Below are 17,716 nucleotides of genomic sequence, written 5' to 3'. Positions count from 1 at the left end.
GCTAGAGGGTTCCTTCGGGTCGGCTGTAACCCCCCCCCCTCCTCCCACGCCGGTGGTTTTGTCCCGAACGCTCCCAGTGAAGCTCAGATTTCAGCAGCTGGTTCGCTCTCACATTTGTGCTTTTTGGGTCTCGTTCTAGCCAGGCTCGCCCAAGGCACGAGGCAGTCAGTCTGGGGACCTCCTAGTGGCTCCGGAGCCTCTCTAGCATGGGACCCGATCCTGTGAGCTCTCCCAGCCCGTGAGGTGTTGAGCTCCCACCAGACACTCAGGATGGGGTTCACAGAGCCTCGCATGGCAGTGACGTTATCCTGCCCACTAATCACACAGCCCCTGTGCCAGCAGGGCTGGTCAGAGCACGGTCGCAGGACAGACCACACAGCTGTGGGCTGGATCCAAGTCACTGCGGCTCCAGCAGGAATGGATTTGACGCAGGGCGTCTGGCCCCGCTTGCTCTCTTGCGCCACTGACGACCATTCTCAGACACTGGAGTCGTAACTCACCAGAGAACCTTCCACCTCGACCCGGTGTCTTTTATGATTCAGTAGATAAACAGTTATCGTTAGCACAACAGCGTGTCCCGGCCTGACGCACTCCGGGGGCATGGCCTGCCTGTGGGAAGCAGCAGCCAGCAAACTTCCTGGGACAAAGGGACAAAGTGAGCCATCGCCAGTTCTGGGCCATTTTACACTAGGTAGCATCTTCCATACGTGCTCTGTTTACCATTGCTTATTGGGGACCATGTTCTCACTTGACTGTAGCTTAGTTGACTTCAGTGGAGCGATGCTGCTGCTGATTTATGCCAGGTGAGTGTTTATATTACACTAGCGCCCAGAGACCCGGATCGGGACCAGCCACCCACTGTACCAGGCCCTGTGTGAACACAGAGGTAGACACAGTCCCTGTTCCCAAAGAGTCTAAAATCTAGCTCTCCCTAAGGGCTTTATACACTTGAATGAATTTGCTTGGAGAGTGGGATAATACAGTGGAGGGAAAGAGATGGAGACATGTTTTCAGAGGCATGGCGAGATGGCAGCAGCTGCAAGGCAGAAGGCACTTGCACCGACAGCGTGGCAATGGGAAGGAGAAGGATTGTTGTGTAGTTAAAGCACTGGATTGGGATCCAGGATAGCTAGGTTTGATTTGTGTCTCTGACACACACTCACTGTGTGGCCTTGGGCAAATAATTTAATCTCTGTCTGTCTCAAAGCCCCGCGGGCAGCTAACCCTTCCTTGCTCCCACTTTTTGTCTCTCGTCTGTTTTCATTGGCTGCGCCTCAGTGCAGGGACTCGCTGTGCATGTGTACAGCACCTAGCACAATGGGGCTCTGATCTCGCATGGGGTCTCTGGGCCCAGAGTGGTATTAATACATCATGAGGGGAGGGGAGGAGGCTGGTGCTAGGGGAATGGGGAACAGAACGGGAAGAGACGAGGTCCATGAAGGAGATTGAAGCGAGAGGAGCAATTCTGTGCAGTCGGGGGCTGGGTGGTCATGGAGAGGGGTGGGGGGAGGACAGGAGAGCAGCCTCACTAAATCAAGATGGGAGGAGACGCTATGCTCTGGCTTCGCGAGTAGTTCTGAGGTCAATGCAGGAGTCACTGGGTGAAATCCTCTGGCCTGGGCTATGCAGGAGCCTTAGATGATCATATTGGTGGCCCTCAGATCTATGAGCTGGACCTTGAGCTGAATGAAGGGCCAGTGGGGTCATTTGGGGGATGGGGGTGATGTGCTTGTGCTCCTTGGTCCGGGGCTAGTTTGATGGCAGCATGGCTATCATGCGTGCCGGTGTATCGACGTGACGCATGGTTCCTGGTATGGAATGAGTTCCTGACTGTCCTGTTCTGTTTTGCTTGCAGGCTCTTCTGGTCCAGAAAGCCCGCTGGGTCTAGGCCGAGCCCAGCATGGAGATGGAGAACTATACTGTGGCTGCGGCGACGAACTCCTGCACCTTCCATGAGGAGTTCAAGCAGATCCTGCTGCCCCTGGTCTACTCCGTGGTGTTTGTGGTGGGGCTCCCCCTGAACTTCATCGTCATTGTGCAGATCTGGCTCTCCAGGAAGGTGCTGACCCGCACTGCTATCTACATGCTGAACCTGGCCACAGCCGACCTGCTGTACGTGTGCTCCCTGCCGCTGCTCATCTACAACTACACGCAGAAGGACTACTGGCCCTTCGGGGACTTCACCTGCAAGTTCGTCCGCTTCCAGTTCTACAGCAACCTGCATGGCAGCATCCTGTTCCTCACCTGCATCAGCGTCCAGCGCTACCTGGGCATCTGCCACCCTCTGTCGTCCTGGCACAAGAAGAGGGGCAAGAGGTTCACCTGGATGGTGTGCGGCGGGGTGTGGGTCATCGTCATCGCCCAGTGCCTGCCCACCTTCGTCTTCGCCTCCACGGGCATCCAGAGGAACAGGACCGTATGCTACGACCTCAGTCCCCCGGACCGCTCCGCCAGCTACTTCCCCTACGGCATGACGCTGACGGTCACGGGGTTCCTCATCCCCTTTGTCTCCATCCTGGTGTGCTACTGCTGCATGACCAAGCTGCTCTGCCAGAAGGATGAGATGATAGGCCTGGCCGTGCGCAAAAAGAAGGACAAGGCCATCCGGATGATCATCATTGTGGTCATCGTCTTCGCCATCAGCTTCTTCCCCTTCCACTTGACCAAGACCATCTACCTGATCATCCGCTCCTCGGCGGGCGTGCCCTGCCTGGTCTTGCAAACCTTCGCCATCGCCTACAAGTGCACCAGGCCCTTTGCCAGCATGAACAGCGTCCTGGACCCCATCCTCTTCTACTTCACCCAACGCAAGTTCCGGGAGAGCACGCGCCACCTGCTGGACAAAGTGAGCTCCAAGTGGAGGCACGACGCATGCCGCACCTACAAATCGTAGGCTCCGGGGAAAGGAGAATGAGGGGGGATGTTCTGCTGCGCGGAGGCAGAGGACTGAATGGCTGTGGCTTTATCGCAGCCAGCCCTGCTTTACCCAGCAACGGGAAGAGCGAGAGCAGGAGGCAAGGACTGATGGTCCTGAGCATAGCGCTGGGAGCCAGGAGCTTCTGAGTTCTACTCCCAGTTCTGGCCATGGGTGGGTCACTTGGCCGCTCTGTGCCTCAGTTTCCCCATCTGCAGAATAGAGAACAATACTCTGTAAATAATAGGTAAAATGATGCTGACCTGCCTCACTCCTTGGTCAGGGCCCGGAAAGTGCTTTGAGGATGGACCAGGCTAAGAACAGTTTATCCTTAAAATTCCAGCAAACGGCCTGAGCTGGGAAAGGTTACAGTACCGTTGGAAAGGGGGAAGTGAAAATAATTGGGAGCAGGCTTTGGGGCTGGGCTAGGTGGTGTCCGAACGCGGTATTAGTGCGGTTACTGTGGTGCACCACAGCTGTCACCTATGAGGAGGAGCGGCTGCTCAATATTAACCACTGCTCGCTCTGTGGATTTCAGCAGCACTGCTGAGGAACTGGCGGTCCTTGCCACAGATCTCTGACTGGCAAAGCCCTAGCAACCACACGTGGGGCTTTGCAGTGAATTGTGCTACTGCCGCTGATTACAATGGGCCACAGTCCACGCCAGTGGAGTTGCAGCACAGATGGGTTTGTCCCAACGTGTTTCATTCAGAATGAAGTTTCCAGTGGATTTGGGAAATCCATTATTAGCAAGTAGTTCAGTGGTTTACAGCTACCTAGATTTTGTGGACAAAAATCTCTCCCCATGTCAGTCCCCTATAGAGGAGATCACCTCTGAGAACCAGCAGTTCGGGAACGGGGGAATCAGCTGCCGCTTGCCAGTGCACGAATTACTGGGATCCGGTGAACTTATCCACCAGCCAGTGTTTTTTCACTGCTTTGCCACAGTAATTCAGCTGAGTTTCCCAAGCAGAAAGCTGCTTTACTAATGCAAGGAAAACCTACCCTGGGAATTTAGAGAAGACAGTAGGTCTCTTGGGACCACATGAGTCTACAAAAGGATTGATCCATATGGGAGGGCAGGAAAAGGGAAATCTAGCGAGTACATCTACAGTATTATTGGCTGTTAACAATGAGGACACTGTCATTAAGCTAACCTGACTGCTACAGTCCGATTCATTTCTACCTAGGTCATCTTACAACTCTCATCACCGTAATATCTGAGCACCTTACGATGCGATCGTCCTGGTTTCTACTGTTTAAAGATTCACCAGTTGCCTGACTGGATCTAATAGGGTTCTGGTGTGTTTTTATTTTATTGTATTGTATTTTTGTGCACCCTCGTTAGAAAAGAATTCTCACATCATCTCCAGCATTTTGAGCTAAGATCTAGTTCATGGGAAATTTAATCTTGTGGGGGTTTTTAAAAAGGAACTGGAAACCAGAATATTTTTAAAGAATTTCCAAGCTAGCTGCCCTGTTTTTATGATACGCTGGTTTAGTGTGTATAAGCATGTCTCCCTCTAGTGGCAGATCCCAGATATAAGTCTGCTACTTAATTTAGCTTATGCAATAGAGACCTGTGTTTTTGAAGATGACAGGTTCAGTCCCTGCTGGAGTTAGCGTATGAGCGGCCACATCTCATGACAGGCTGCCCCGGGCTTTTTAAGCAAGTCAACTCTGTTGTGACACATCACTGAATAACATTTAATTTGGGTGTGGGAGTGGAAGAAATGATGGGAATGACTGTCAATGCTTACTCCTGTGATGGTTCTTGATCAGCAGCAGAAACTAACCAGTGTGTATGTGCAGGGTATGAAATAAGAGTTGAAGAATTTAACTGAACAAAGGTGGAGTCAACATACTGGGCCAAAGCCAGCCCTGGGGTAACCTAGCACCACTCAGCTTAAATCACTTTGAAGTTGGTGGAGTTGCACCTGCTGACAGTGGGGGTGAATTTGACGCAGTGGGAAAGTGTAGGTGCTGTATCTTCCCGTGCTGGGTGCATTTGAAATCAGTGTTGAGACAAGTAGCCAGACCTCTCCTAGGCACTACTCTGAACAGTAAGGTGCCATCTATCTACCAGCACGATCATGTCATAGCCACTCGTGACATTGTCCTCTGAACTGTTTATGGGACGACTGCCCTCTTGGCCGATGTACCAGGGGTTGAACAGGGATCTCCAGCGCTGAAAGCATAAGCACTTACAGCGTGAGCTAAGGAACCTAGTGGGTAGCTTCTATCGCTGCGGATCAGCACAGCAGAGGACCAGTAACACACACATACACACACCAGTGGATGACACTTACTCCAAACCTGGTATAGGCGCGGGCTTCTACCCACGCCGGTGGGTGCTTGACCCTCCTCTGCCCCGGCCCCACTCCGACTCCACCCCTGCCCCGCCCCTGCCCTGCCCCTATTCCAACCCCTTCCTCAAAGTCCCCGCCCCAACCCCACCCCCTCCCTGCCCCTATTCGGACTCCTTCCCCAAATCCCTGCCCCGGCCCCGCCTCCTCCCCTGAGCGCGCCATGTTCCTGCTCCTCCCCCCTCCCCCCCGGAGCTTGCTACGCCACCAAACAGGTGTTTGGCGGCGGCAAGCACTGGGAGGTAGGTGGAGGAGCGGGGACGCGGCACGCTCTGGGGAGGAGGCGGAGGTGAGGTGGGGCGGGGAGGGGAGCTTGGCAGCTGGTGGGTGCAGAGCACCCACTAATTTTTCCCCGTGGTTGGCTATGTTCCCAATACAGCCCCACACTGCTTAATTGAACCTGGTTTCTACTGATACCATTTGCTTTTCTCTGTCTCAGTGCACCTGCTGTGCTCATCTTCCTCTCTACCCCGACCTACCCCTCCTCTTCTCCAACCCGCCACTCCCATGGGTGGGGAGTAATGGAGGCTGGGGGACCCCAACCTCTGTTAATGCTCCCCGTCGCATCCCTGGGGTGGGCCACGGCAGGGCTCAGAGCTCCTCTGAGCAGCCCAGGTTAAGGACTCAGTCCCGGCCAGCCAGCTGGGGCTCAGGGCTCCTCCGGACTGCTCCAGGCGCCAGCAGGCTGTCTGAGGCTCGGGGCTGCTCCGGGGCCTGGCCAGGGCTCGGGGCTGCGCCAGTGGGCCGGCCAGTGAGAGCAGGGGGGCAGAAGGGGCCTCGGGCGAAAGGGGCGGACGGGGCAGGGCCTCGGGCAGAAGAGGCAGGGCAGGGGGCCAGCCTCCCCAAACGGCAGTGAATATGCCGCCCGTGGCCACTCCCTTCCAGTCCTCACACCTCTCCCAATCTCATCCCCCTGGCAGCTCCCTCTCTCTCTAACCATAGAATCCCAGAAGTGTAGGACCGGAAGGGACCTCAGGTGGTCAGCTAGTCCAGTCCCCTGCACTCAAGGCCGGACTAAGTAATAATTCGACCATTCCTGACAGGTGTTTGTCTAACCTGCCCTTAAAGCCCTCCAGTGATGGAGCTTCCACAACCATCGCCATGAGCAGCACTCTAGTCATTTGCACTGAAGAATAATCCCACTTCCCCGACAGGAGCGTCTTTCTCATGAAGCTCTGCACATAACTCATTTGCATAATGCTCTTCACTGTAGTCCTTTGTGGCAAAGGCTGTGTTTGTGTTTGTACAGCACCTCGCACAGTGGGGCCATGAATGAGACTTTGGGGGACTTCCAAAATCCAAATAAATAGTATAGTGTGAATCCACCCCCACCACACTGTACCAGTGCATTCTGGGAAAACTATCCCATAGTGCCTCAGCAGGTGATAGCCTGCCCAGACTGGCGCCAGCAGCATGTGTAGCAGTGCCTTCTGGGATGTCCTACCACACACATAGCTGGGAGGGAGCAGGCCTGGCCGAGCCAGTGATGCAGGCCTGGTGTGGGGGTACCATGGACACTGCAAAGGAAACGTGCCAAAGTAGTTCCAGGAAAGCATCCACGGGCTGGACTAGGGTTCAGGCAGGGGTGGAACTGCTGCCATGGTTGCTAACCAAGTGTTAGTGGTGGAGGCAAGCCAACCAGGCCACTGCCTGGTTACAGACTCTACTAGAAGTTGTACTATGGACGTTGTAAGGTCAAAGGCAAAGCACCCACTGAGCCAACAGGTGACCTGTAGCCACATCCACACACACAAGTCCCGCAGAGTGTCCGTCGCTGTAACTCTTAGCCATTCACTGGACACCACGGCTGCAAACGCTAGATCTGAACCACCAGTTCTTGCCCACCTAAAGCTCCCCCTGAACATGCATCAGGCCTTGCCTAGGGGGAACTGAAAGTCTAGACCACCACCATCTGGTGCATGTGTTTTGAGAAGCTGTAGAGGGCCTTTGCGTGGAGTAACCATGGCGTTACCAGCTCGTCCCCAGATGTAAATCTACAGTCCAGAATTCACCGTTAGGCACAGGTGCTGACTTGTAATTTTCCCCAGGGGTGCTGCACTCCCACTCCGCTCCTTCCCCCGAGGTCCCATCCTCGCTCCACCTCTTCCGGACCCCGCTCCAACCCCTCCCCCAAAGCCCCCACCTGCTCACTGCTATCCGCCCTCCCGCTAGTGCCTCCCCTGGCCGCAGCACAGCTGATCGGCGGCGCCACTTGAGCCCCAAAGCACCCACGGAGTCGGTGCCTGTGCCTTTAGGGCTGACCCAAAGCCCAGTGACATCAGTAGGAAAAACTCCCATTGACTCAATGGGCTTTGGATTGGGGCATTTCTTCTGGTGGATTCCGGAATTTGAAAAGCTCCTAGGGAGAGTTCTAATGCAGCTATTTGGCCTGGAGGGACCTGCCCCAGCCTGGCATCTCCCCAAAGTGGCCCTGTCTCTGGAATTGAATGACTGACTGTCAGGCCTCCTTCTCCTTGGTGGAGCTCACCGGGTCTGACCGACATTGGCTTCTGTTTCCTCTCCCACCCTTTGGCCGTCTTCTCTGTTTAGACTGTAAGTGCCTGGGGGCAGGGAGCGAATCTCACTAGTGCCTTTATAAAGCGCCTCGCACAATGGGGCGCTGATCTTGACTAAGGCTCCTAAGCACGGCTGTCGGACCAAGGACGATAACTAGCTGAAGGCTCGTGCTGTCACACGGGTCATTCGGAAATTCGCGTGGATCAAAGGGCTGAGGGCTTAAAAACTGGAGGGTAACAGACTGCGAATCCTAGTGCTGATTGGACCTGGTGCTAGTCTAAACACAAAGAGCTCTCAGCCAGGCGGGTGGCTGTTCTCATCCCTGACTCATGACTCAGCAGGGATCCTGCACTTCGAGGGACACCCAGACAGATTGAGAGTCCTGCAATCTTCTTCTCTAGCTAACTAGTTGTCCCTGACGACTCTAGGCCTGGATTTGGGCTTTGAGGAGAAGGCCCAGCAGAGATACCTGTAAAGAAGGATCATAGACACTTAGCCGAGTGTCAGTTTAGAATTTACAGACAGGATTTCCCTTTGTCCATGTCTTGTTTTATTTACAAATGTCCTCTGAACTCTATGGTCCCAGGGAGCCCTTCATAGCAGTGAATGGCTCAGAGCACTGCCCTGGGACAGGGGTTCCATTGAATTTGTGGGCTGGCTGGCTGCACTAAATTAGGGGTTTCAACCTTTTTTCATTTGCAGAGCCCTAAAAAAATTTCGAATGGAGGTGCGGACTCCTTTGGAAAACTCTGACGTAGTCTGCAGACCCTCAGGGGTCTGTGGACCGCAGGTTGAAACCCACTGCCCTAAATTAACTCTAGTGATGAAATGACCAGCAGGCTGCATTTGTTACTAGAAACTAAGGACTCACGCTGTTGGTTTGGATCCCTGACTTGCCCCAGTCCCTTTAGCTGCTTCATAGTCAGTGCAGCAAATACTAACTGGACTTTTCTGAACCCAGACGTTCTGGGCCGAATTCACTCTCATTGTCACAGATGTAAATCAGGAGTCACCCCACTGAAGTGGGTACAAAGTGGGTAGAGTCTAAAAGTGGTGTATGGGAGATCTGGATCAGGTCTCATGTAACTTAGGCTTGGCTTATTTGTTTTAAAAGGTTCTAGCCACTGTAATGGTAAGAGTGGCCACAGTTCCTAATGGGCTTAAGTAAACCTCACGATGAATTATACTATGTAAATATATCGTATTGTGCCAGTCTGGCATGCAACAGCGCCCTGCAATGTAACACCCGCTCCCCCTGCCCCTGAGCCGAGGACAGGAAATCCAGTTCTCACCCCTGCCTGCTTTCACTGTTTGACCATAACCAAACCCCCTCCTTTCAGAAGGGGAAGATCAAACACACGGTATCCAGATCTGAGCAATGTAACATGCCATGACTGAAGCTGTACAAACTCTATGTTCCTCTGTCCTCCCAGGACAGGGCACCAAACCATGACCAGGGCGTACAGAGGGGAAAAAACGTGCTTGTCGCTGTGAGGAGGAAGTCAGGGGTGGAGTGGGGAAGAGGAGGGAGAAATGTGGGTGACCAACTGTGTGGGAAGGAGGAAGAATGAACAGGCCTTGAAAATTTTAAACAGATCCCTGTAGGGTTCCCCTCCCCCAGTTGTGTAAGGGTGGATTTAGTTTCCATGCTCTGCTTTGCATTGTTCCGTTCCCCAGACAGAAAAGAACAACAAATCCTGAATCCGACTGCAGACCCCGCTTCCACAGTCCCGTCCTCTGGGATAATTTTCTCTCTGTTGTTTTTTCCCAGCTGCTAGGCACTTTTTTTTTAAAATAAAAACCAGTGTCAGGATTTTCCTTTCTGCTAGTAATATCTGATCCTGCCGGATGATGAGCCAGAAAGATCAGGAGAGCTTCAGGTAGACCCAGACTCGAGTTAAGGCCTGAGCCATGAAGTTCTGATCTGGATTGTAAGAAGAAACCCCCCACAAAGTACAGCGCCTGATCCACAACCCTTTGGGAATCTTTACACTGAATGTAATGGGCTTTGGATCAGGACCATAGAGAACAATGAGATGCATTATGGGGATTGTAGCCTTCCTCTGAAGCATCTGGTCGGAGACAATGTACCAGCTTAGATGGGTCTGTCCCTGTTGGAGATGGGCCCAAGCCGCACACTTCGAACCCTGTCCATTTGGGCTCATCTCTGCTTCTGCAAGGTGATGGTCCCGTACCCCCAGCAACTGTAGGTGCTGCCCTCTTTTCCTTGCCAGGCCTGATAGCACTGCTGCTTGTGACAATGGCATCACAGCCTGAGACGGACAGATGTGGGTCGCTCGCGGCATTCTATGCTCACAGTGCCCCATCTTGGGAAGCACGTGCAGCTAGTGGGATGTGGTTTTGATCATGCGTCTTTGATCAGTTCGTCCCTTGTGTTGATGGTGAGCTGTCCAGTGCATGTGCCATGCATGTATCGGCCGTCCAGTGACTGGGTTGTGCTTGGTGGCGCTGCTGGCCCCGTGCTGCTGGCAGGGCCCTGTTTTACCACCTCCCTCTCAGACATAATTTTGTAGCATTGAGATGAAGATAAATTATTGTATTGTCCTTTCAGAATGACTAATGGAAATAAAATGGAGGTTCCTGTACGTCGGTGTCAGTGTGGTTCTGTTGATGCTCTCTGATGTTCTCCAAGGAAAGGGGCCATGGACGGCAGAGATGGTGCCGAGACTCAGCAATCTAGCTGAAGAACAGTTGAAAGCGTTGTTTTCATTTTTGATAGCATCGAAGAGGCTTCCAGGCCCTCTCTAAGGGACTGATAAAGCAGAGTGGTGATATTTCACATACTGTACATCACTGAAATGCAGCCATTTCTAGCACAGAAGACAGTACACAGCAGAGATTAACAGCATGGTCCATAATAGTTGGGCTGGAGGGGGGATTTGGGGCAAAGACGTTGGAGCAAGCCTGCTTCCCTTGCGCGCATACACAAAAAAGATCTCCAGTTTCTATGCTCTCCACACAGAACCGAAGCTTTTAAGGAACCTGTGGTCCCAAGTGTTCTGTCACTGGAGTCAAAGGGAGTTTGAGCAGGCTCCCCCCATTGTAAAAGACAATGAGGTTGCACAGGGGTCAGTGAGGCCAGAATCTGTATTCTAAATTATCATTCAGAAGAAGGTTGGCATGGCGGGGAATCAGCTTGGCTCTCAGATCCCAGTATGAGTTTGTGGCACTGGCCTTTAGAGGAAAAAAAACAATCTGTAGTTATGATCTTAGCTCGTTTGATCGGGAGTCTCTGAGACAGGCCAGAAGCATGGAGCCTCTCAATGCCATTGTTACCCCTTCAGAGTAGAGGTGCACATTAAGATATTTCAGTGTCTGTGTGCCAGGGCCCTCTGCTGGACAGAATTAGAACCACTTAACTGCATGTCATAAGCCTTATACTGCTGTAGCAAATGGCGCTTCCCCTTCAGCTCCTGTGGTAAGAGGCCTGTGCTTTTGAATTCAATGCCCTCTGCTGCTGTGATGTTCTGAATGGCCATGACACAGAACTAGGAAGCCACAGACTTATTTCACTATTGACAAAATAGCTGACACTGGCTATAGGGTCCTTTTTGTGCTGAATGTCTTCCCTGGGGTCTGGGAGAGGAATGTCCTTGTGCACCTCGGAAGCCCTGGGGTTGATGGCTACCCAGGGAGAGGCTGGATTGAGTGCTGAGCTTAATGCTGAAAGCCTAGTTGGCTTCATTTTTTATTGCTTTAGAAGAGCAAGTGTAAGAGCTGGGTTTGTCCATACAGGACAACAGCTAAGGCCTGGTCCACATTATCTGTCCTGATTCAGTAGCAAATCCTCCGACTGGAGACGCTGCTTGTACTGGCAAGAGTTCTGCGGCAGGTGTAGCTTATACCAATTCCCTGAGCAAAAGCTGCTCTACGGCAACAGGCCTTTTTGCCACTAAAAGTGCGTCTACACTGGGACTTGTGCTGGCCCAGCTCTGATGGTTAGGGGGGATTTTCCCCCCCTTTCCTAACTGCCACAGCTATTCTGCTGAAACTTTGACGTGTAGCCCAGGTTTCAGAGAAGGGCGGGTGATTTTGAAGGTCTGACTAAATGGATTTGAGTCTGATGGGAGCGAGAGCCCCTGAGGGTGACGGCCTGTTTTTCCCACAGACCAGAGAGCTCCCCCCCCCCCCCCCCCACACACAGCCCTGCCATATGCAGCAGCCCAGGTGGAAGGAGCTAGGCTAGTCCCCGCTACTTGTGCATTCCTTGGCCTCTCTCCAGAGCCTGCAGCTATGGACTCCTGGCCTGGGCTAAGCACCTTCTCCCCCCTTTCTCTAATCTTTGTCAAACCCGCTTCTTTCATGGATCCCCTCTTGGTTGGTCACTTCACCAGTGGGTTCTCCCACATGCCTCCTACCCAACCATTGCCCTCTGGGTGGTCCTGTTGTGAGAGTGTAAACTCCTGAGGGCAGCCACCAGGTCGGTCTCTCTGTGGGTGGTGGAAACTGCCAGGAATATAGAAATAATTCCTGCTCCTTGGCCACAATCTGCACCCTGGGCTTGGAGGTGAAAGGCTCCACTTCCCATCACAGATCCCTGGACCCAACCATTTGCCCAGAAGGAATGCTACATTTGGTAGCAGACTTGCACACAAACAGGGGCTGGAGGAAACTTATGGAAGAGAACCTTATTTGTTCAGGCATACTGGGGAAAGAAGAACCTGTGATATAACAGCAGAGTGCTTAAAACGGGGTTCATTACTGTGGAGCGGATGTGTATTTCAGAAGCTCCTCGGTGACTAACAGCAAGCAGGGAATCATCTAGCCCTACACATCTCAGTATCAGAGTCTGCCCGTCTTCTCCCACAATGTCCAGCCTCTGCCCTCTTCCAGACAGAACGTCAGGCCTGCTTGGGATGGAAGTGAATGTCACCCCCTAGCAGTGGCAGCCTACAAAAAGAACGAATTTGGATTGCTGCTAATGATTTTCTATGCACCATCATTAGCAGCGGCGAGTTGGGCAGTGTTGCATGACTACACTGCTATCTAAAACACACACGGTGCTTTTGAACTCTTGTGGAAATCTGTCCAGTTCCAATACCTGGTACTGCCATGTTAGCGAGTGGGTTAGGAATACGGAGCAGTACTGGAGCCACAGGTACCTTAGGTTTCTGTTCAGTAACCCCTTGGCCCAACTCTAAGGTACATCACCAACTGGCTCCACATGACTCTCCAGCAAACCTTTTTTAGAAAGTGCCAGAGAATTGAATAAGCACAAAGGGTCCCAATTATCCATTATAACTAGTTCCTAATGGTGCATGGCACAAACACTCAATGAGTTACTGATTAAAGGCTGGATGAGAATGGACCAGGGCTGTAGTAACCTTCCCCGTGCTTTCTGATGGGTTTTCTATCCTGCTGGCTTTTGCTGGTTAAAATGTAACTAAAGCACAGCTCACACAGCAGATTTTTTTTTAAAGGAGCAGTCCTCATAGGAAACCTCTCTTCAAAGGTTTCATTTGCCTCTCATGAGCTGGAAGGAGAAAATGTGAGGGGCACCAAACACAGAGGTGCACTCTGATTACATTGCACTTGTGTTGTCCCGTGAACAGGAGCATCCACTTTGTTGTGGCAAAGCACTGAGATTAGGGGCATGCAAATACTTGCCTCTAACAGAGTAATTGACATCTATGGGACTGTTCCCAGGAGTACAGACGACACTTCCAAATAAGGGGTCCAGGATCAGGCCCTGGGTTAGTGACAGAGCCAGGACTAGGGAGCCCAGGAGTCCTGCCACCCCTAGACCACACTCCCTCTACTTGTGTTGTAGTCAGCACCACAATTACCATTGACTTTAATGGGAGCAGGTTTGAGCCACTCCAAAGATTCATGGGTTTGGAGAAAAGATTAAGCAGAATTAGCTAAAACACTTAGAACAACAACAACAAAGGGGGGGGGGGGACCCTGACAGTGAAAATCACTTTCCCACATACTTTCTAAGTGAAAGAAACACTACCCAAGATTTGACACTGCCAGTGTAGAAGCAGGTTTCAGAGTAGCAGCCGTGTTAGTCTGTATCAGCAAAAACAAGGAGTCCTTGTGGCACCTTAGAGACTAACAAATTTATTTGGGCATAAGCTTTCGAGGGGTAGAACCCACTGCAACTGATGAAGTGGGTTCTAATGTAGAAGCAGTCACCTTTCCCAATGTCCAGTAGGGGGCGCAACACTGTCAGGTTTGGAAAGAGTCCTGATAAAAAAATCTATAGTGTCGAGAACTAACTTTAATAGTGAAACCAAAGCCCTGCACAGAATGAAGATGTAATTGGTTTGTGTCCCTCTAGCAGGTTACTCAGGCCTCTTGCCCATTTCCTGTTTTCCTTCTGGTCCATCTCCATCCAGCAGCCCAACCTGCAGCATGTCAGGGCTCCAGGAATGAGGGGCGTGAATTCTGCCTCCCTCACCACCTCTCCACGCAATGTTGTGGGGGCCACAGCACGGCCCACTGGCTGGCTGGGTTAGCGGCGTAAGCGCAGCCCCGGGGCTGACCTCTTCTTAAAACAGACCAGTGAGGACAGAGTGGTCTCTTACCATGTGTCTGTACAGCGCCTAGCAGAATGGGGCCCTGATCTCCGCTGTGGCCCCTTGGCACTACTGTAACACAACTAATCATACAATCTGGTAGCTCGCAGGCTTTTAATGCTGGGGGACGGGCGCACCGAGCAATTTCTATTCGGCTATCAGGAGCGGTGCTCGGCTGAGCAAATAAGACAGCTGCAAATTGGGCTCAGTTTGTGGGATCCTGTGGCCCACCCCTGCTCCATCGCCTTCCTGCTATGCAGATCATGACCTTGAAGGGAACTCTTCACTGGATCTTGGGAGCAGGGGGACGGATTATGCAAAGGATTCCCCAGTGACAGTGAATTCCATAACATTATCAGGCCTTTAATGTCACCAGAATTGGGAGGCTGTAGCAGGGGATGGAACCAGGGGCCTCTCCTTTTGCTTCCCTATCCCTTTTCTAGTCATCAACCCTGGCCTCCTCTAGGTCCTTTAGCCATGATGCAAGACCCTCTTCCTTTGTATCTCTCCCCACCCGGACGAGCCTTCCTCTGCCCCCCACCAATTCACTGATGCTACCCGTTTTCCAGCCTCAGCTCACAGCATTTCAGCCAGGGCGACCCATGAGAATTTCCCTGTTCACTTCGAGGGGAAGTCCAAGCCCAGAGGGAACTTGTGTACCAACCAACCAAGCAAAAAAGGAATAAAATAAACTGTACAGACCGAATCCTACTTATTGTAGTCAATAAGGCTGCTGAAGGCCTCCGTGTTAGGTGCTGTCGGAGAAAAACAGTGCCTACGTATGGATTTAGGAGCCCAACTCCAGGCACCTTTTTTCAAAATCTTGGCCATGATTTTGGTGTCTCTTAGCTAGAGACATTGTTATTATTTGTCTTGTAGTAACACCTATGAGTGCCAGCCACCCCACTGTGCTAGGCGCTGTACCACCACAAAACAAAAAGACAGTCCCCCACCCCCAAAGAACTCACAATCTAAGTCAATTATTGAGCTATTAGTACTATTAATATTCCTTTGCATTGTGGTAATACCCAGCAGCGGCATTCCAGACTGGGGGCAGGGGTGTACAATTATATAGCAAAAGCTACTCCAGGCCCTGAAAAGCTGACTGTGTATGTATAAAAAGAAGCCTTTTAAAAAGGCACTGGCAGAGTTCATTGTTGATTAAAAAGGGGGAAGGGGGACATCATGAAACTGTCAATGTCCCTGGTTCTTCCCTGCACTTGAAAACTTGGCCGAAAAATGTTATCAGCGTTTCCAAATCTGAAAAGTCACCGCTGCCTCTCCGGGCACTGAAATGGACAGAAGATAGGAACCCAAGACCTCCTGCCTTGTGATTGTTTTTATGTTTAGGGGAAATCCGCCCCTTCAAAACAAGCAAAAGGCCTTAAAATATTTAAATTCTTGCCCTGTCTTCCTGAAAGGCTCAGAGGGAAGTTAAAAAAAACGGGGCGGGGGAGATCTGATCTCCAGTCTAAACACATTTAGTATATATTTAAAAAGTATGAGATCTGTAGCCAAAGCAGAACCAAAAGATTTAACATGTGAACACACTGGGAAATAAAAGGCATACCGGGGACTCATAGGAATTCATCGGTACCGTATTTCCTCTCTCCTCATGTTCTTTTGCTGGTAAAATTACCCAAGCCCTGTTCCCAGACTTTCCTTCAGAGACCACCCCCTCATTTCAAGAAACCACGCCTCTTAGGGAAAGTTTATTTGCCTGCAACCGAACAAAATAAAGGGAGGAAGACATTTAAGCCAAAAAATAATAATTGAAAAAAGAAGGGATGAGGGCTTGTCTCCATGTGGCAAGGCAAGTGGGCCGCTTTGGCGTCTGACCAAGAGATGCCTTCGGATTTCGTGCGGCGGGGAGATGTCGGTGCGGCGGCTGGGTGCAGGGGATGAAGTCGGATTGGAAAGGGGGCCACTTCCTTTCACCCACATGGATCGGCCGCTGCAGCGGGGAAAGTGCCACTGAAGTTTGCCGCCTGCTTTCCCCCCCCCCCCCAAAAAAAACCCCCCCCCCCCGCCGCCCCGGGAACCCCCCCGGCCCCGGGGCAGAGGGGGAAAGGGATCACGCCGCGATCCGGGGCTTTGGGGAAGGGCGCGTTTGCAATCCCCCCACCCCCCGATTTGCCGTGGGAAGTGGAAGTTGCCTCCAACTTCGCAGCGCCGCGGGGACCCTGGCTGGCGGAGGGCGGCGTGCAGGGGCCGGACTGCTCGCCAGAGCGGGTTTAGGGCTGGAGCAGAGGGGAGGAGAGGAAGGGGGTGGGTGGGCTGAGCGCGGCGTGTATATACAATGGCGGAGGGGGAGGCCGAGGGGACAGCTCCCCTCTGCCGGAGCGTCTCCTTCAAGCGGCTGGAGCGGTGGCTGGAGGCAGCGGCGGAGGGGGAAGGAGCCCGGCAGCCGCCCTGCCAGTGCCAGCCCCCCGGCGCCAGGGCGCAGCAGCAACAGCGGGACTCGCCGCCGCGCCACCGGCGATCGCCCTCCGGAGCCGCCTCCAGGAAAGTTTCCAAGCTCTCGGCCGCCGCCTGCCCCTCCCCGGAGCTCCGGGGCAGAGCCCTGCGCAGCCTGTCCCCCTCCGTCCGCCAGCTCTCCCAGCGCTTCGACGCCGCCGCCGGGGCCGCTCCCCCGCCAGCCCCCCGCAGCTCCCAGAGCGAGGAGGAGCCGGACGAGGACGGGGCCACCTGCTGCCCGCCCCAGCCGGGGAAGAGGGAGGCTCGGCCGCCGCCCGATGAGGGGCTGAGCGAGCCCCCCAAGGCGGGGGAGGCCGGACTGGAGCCGGGGGGGCTCTGGCCCAGCGTCACCGAGATGCGCAAACTCTTCGGGGAGAGCTTTCGGCGGCAGCCCCCCGGCCGGGCCCCGGAGGAGGAAGGTGGGGCCCGCTCCCTGCACGGAGCCGGCAGCTCGGCCGCCGCGGGGACTCCCCCGGCGGGGCTCGGGGCGCCCCGGCCGGGCACGGACAGCCCCCCGCTTCCCAGCAGCGCCCCCGCTCCGGCCAGGAGGGAGGAGGAGCGGCTCCGCGCCGGCCCCAAGCAGCCCCCTCCTCCCCCGCCGCCCCGCAGCTGCATTCCCTACCCCGGCCGGCTGCGAGCGCACCCGCTGCCCTGCGCTCCGTCCGGCGGGGAGGCCAGGCGGCAGCCCCAGCCGCCTTGGGATAGTTTACATTCCTGGCATAGTTCTTCCAAACCACAGGCTGCCCCCCCGCCCTCCACCACCTCCTCTGCTGGCTGCAACCTCCTCCGAGAAGAGAGCTCCAGCCGCCAGGCATTGCTGCCCGCTCACAGCTTCCCCTTCCCTGGCAGCGCCAACAGCAAGCATGGCCCCTGCGGGGGCAGGCCCAGGTCCCTGGAGAGGTCCTCGGGGAGTGAGGAGG

General features: G+C 53.6%; 1 protein-coding gene across 1 annotated transcript; it reads left to right on the top strand.

Annotated features, from left to right (window-relative positions):
- Window positions 1-1,857: 1,857 nt before the first annotated feature.
- P2RY6 (pyrimidinergic receptor P2Y6) lies at window positions 1,858-5,295 on the top strand. The gene has a single exon (XM_024215007.3). The coding sequence runs from the start codon at window positions 1,901-1,903 to the stop codon at window positions 2,891-2,893; it is 993 nt and encodes a 330-aa protein (XP_024070775.2). The 5' UTR covers window positions 1,858-1,900; the 3' UTR covers window positions 2,894-5,295.
- Window positions 5,296-17,716: the final 12,421 nt, after the last annotated feature.

This window comes from Terrapene carolina, unplaced genomic scaffold (assembly GCF_002925995.2).
Source record: "Terrapene carolina triunguis isolate 2854851 unplaced genomic scaffold, T_m_triunguis-2.0 Scaffold97, whole genome shotgun sequence".
Classification (NCBI taxonomy): Eukaryota; Metazoa; Chordata; order Testudines; family Emydidae; genus Terrapene; species Terrapene triunguis.
Note: the sequence above shows the minus strand (reverse complement) of the source record. Positions and strands in the feature narration are given on the sequence as shown.

Excerpts from the sequence above, each read along its gene's own strand:
- P2RY6 (XM_024215007.3), top strand. The coding sequence starts at position 1,901 with ATGGAGATGGAGAACTATACTGTGGCTGCGGCGACGAACTCCTGCACC.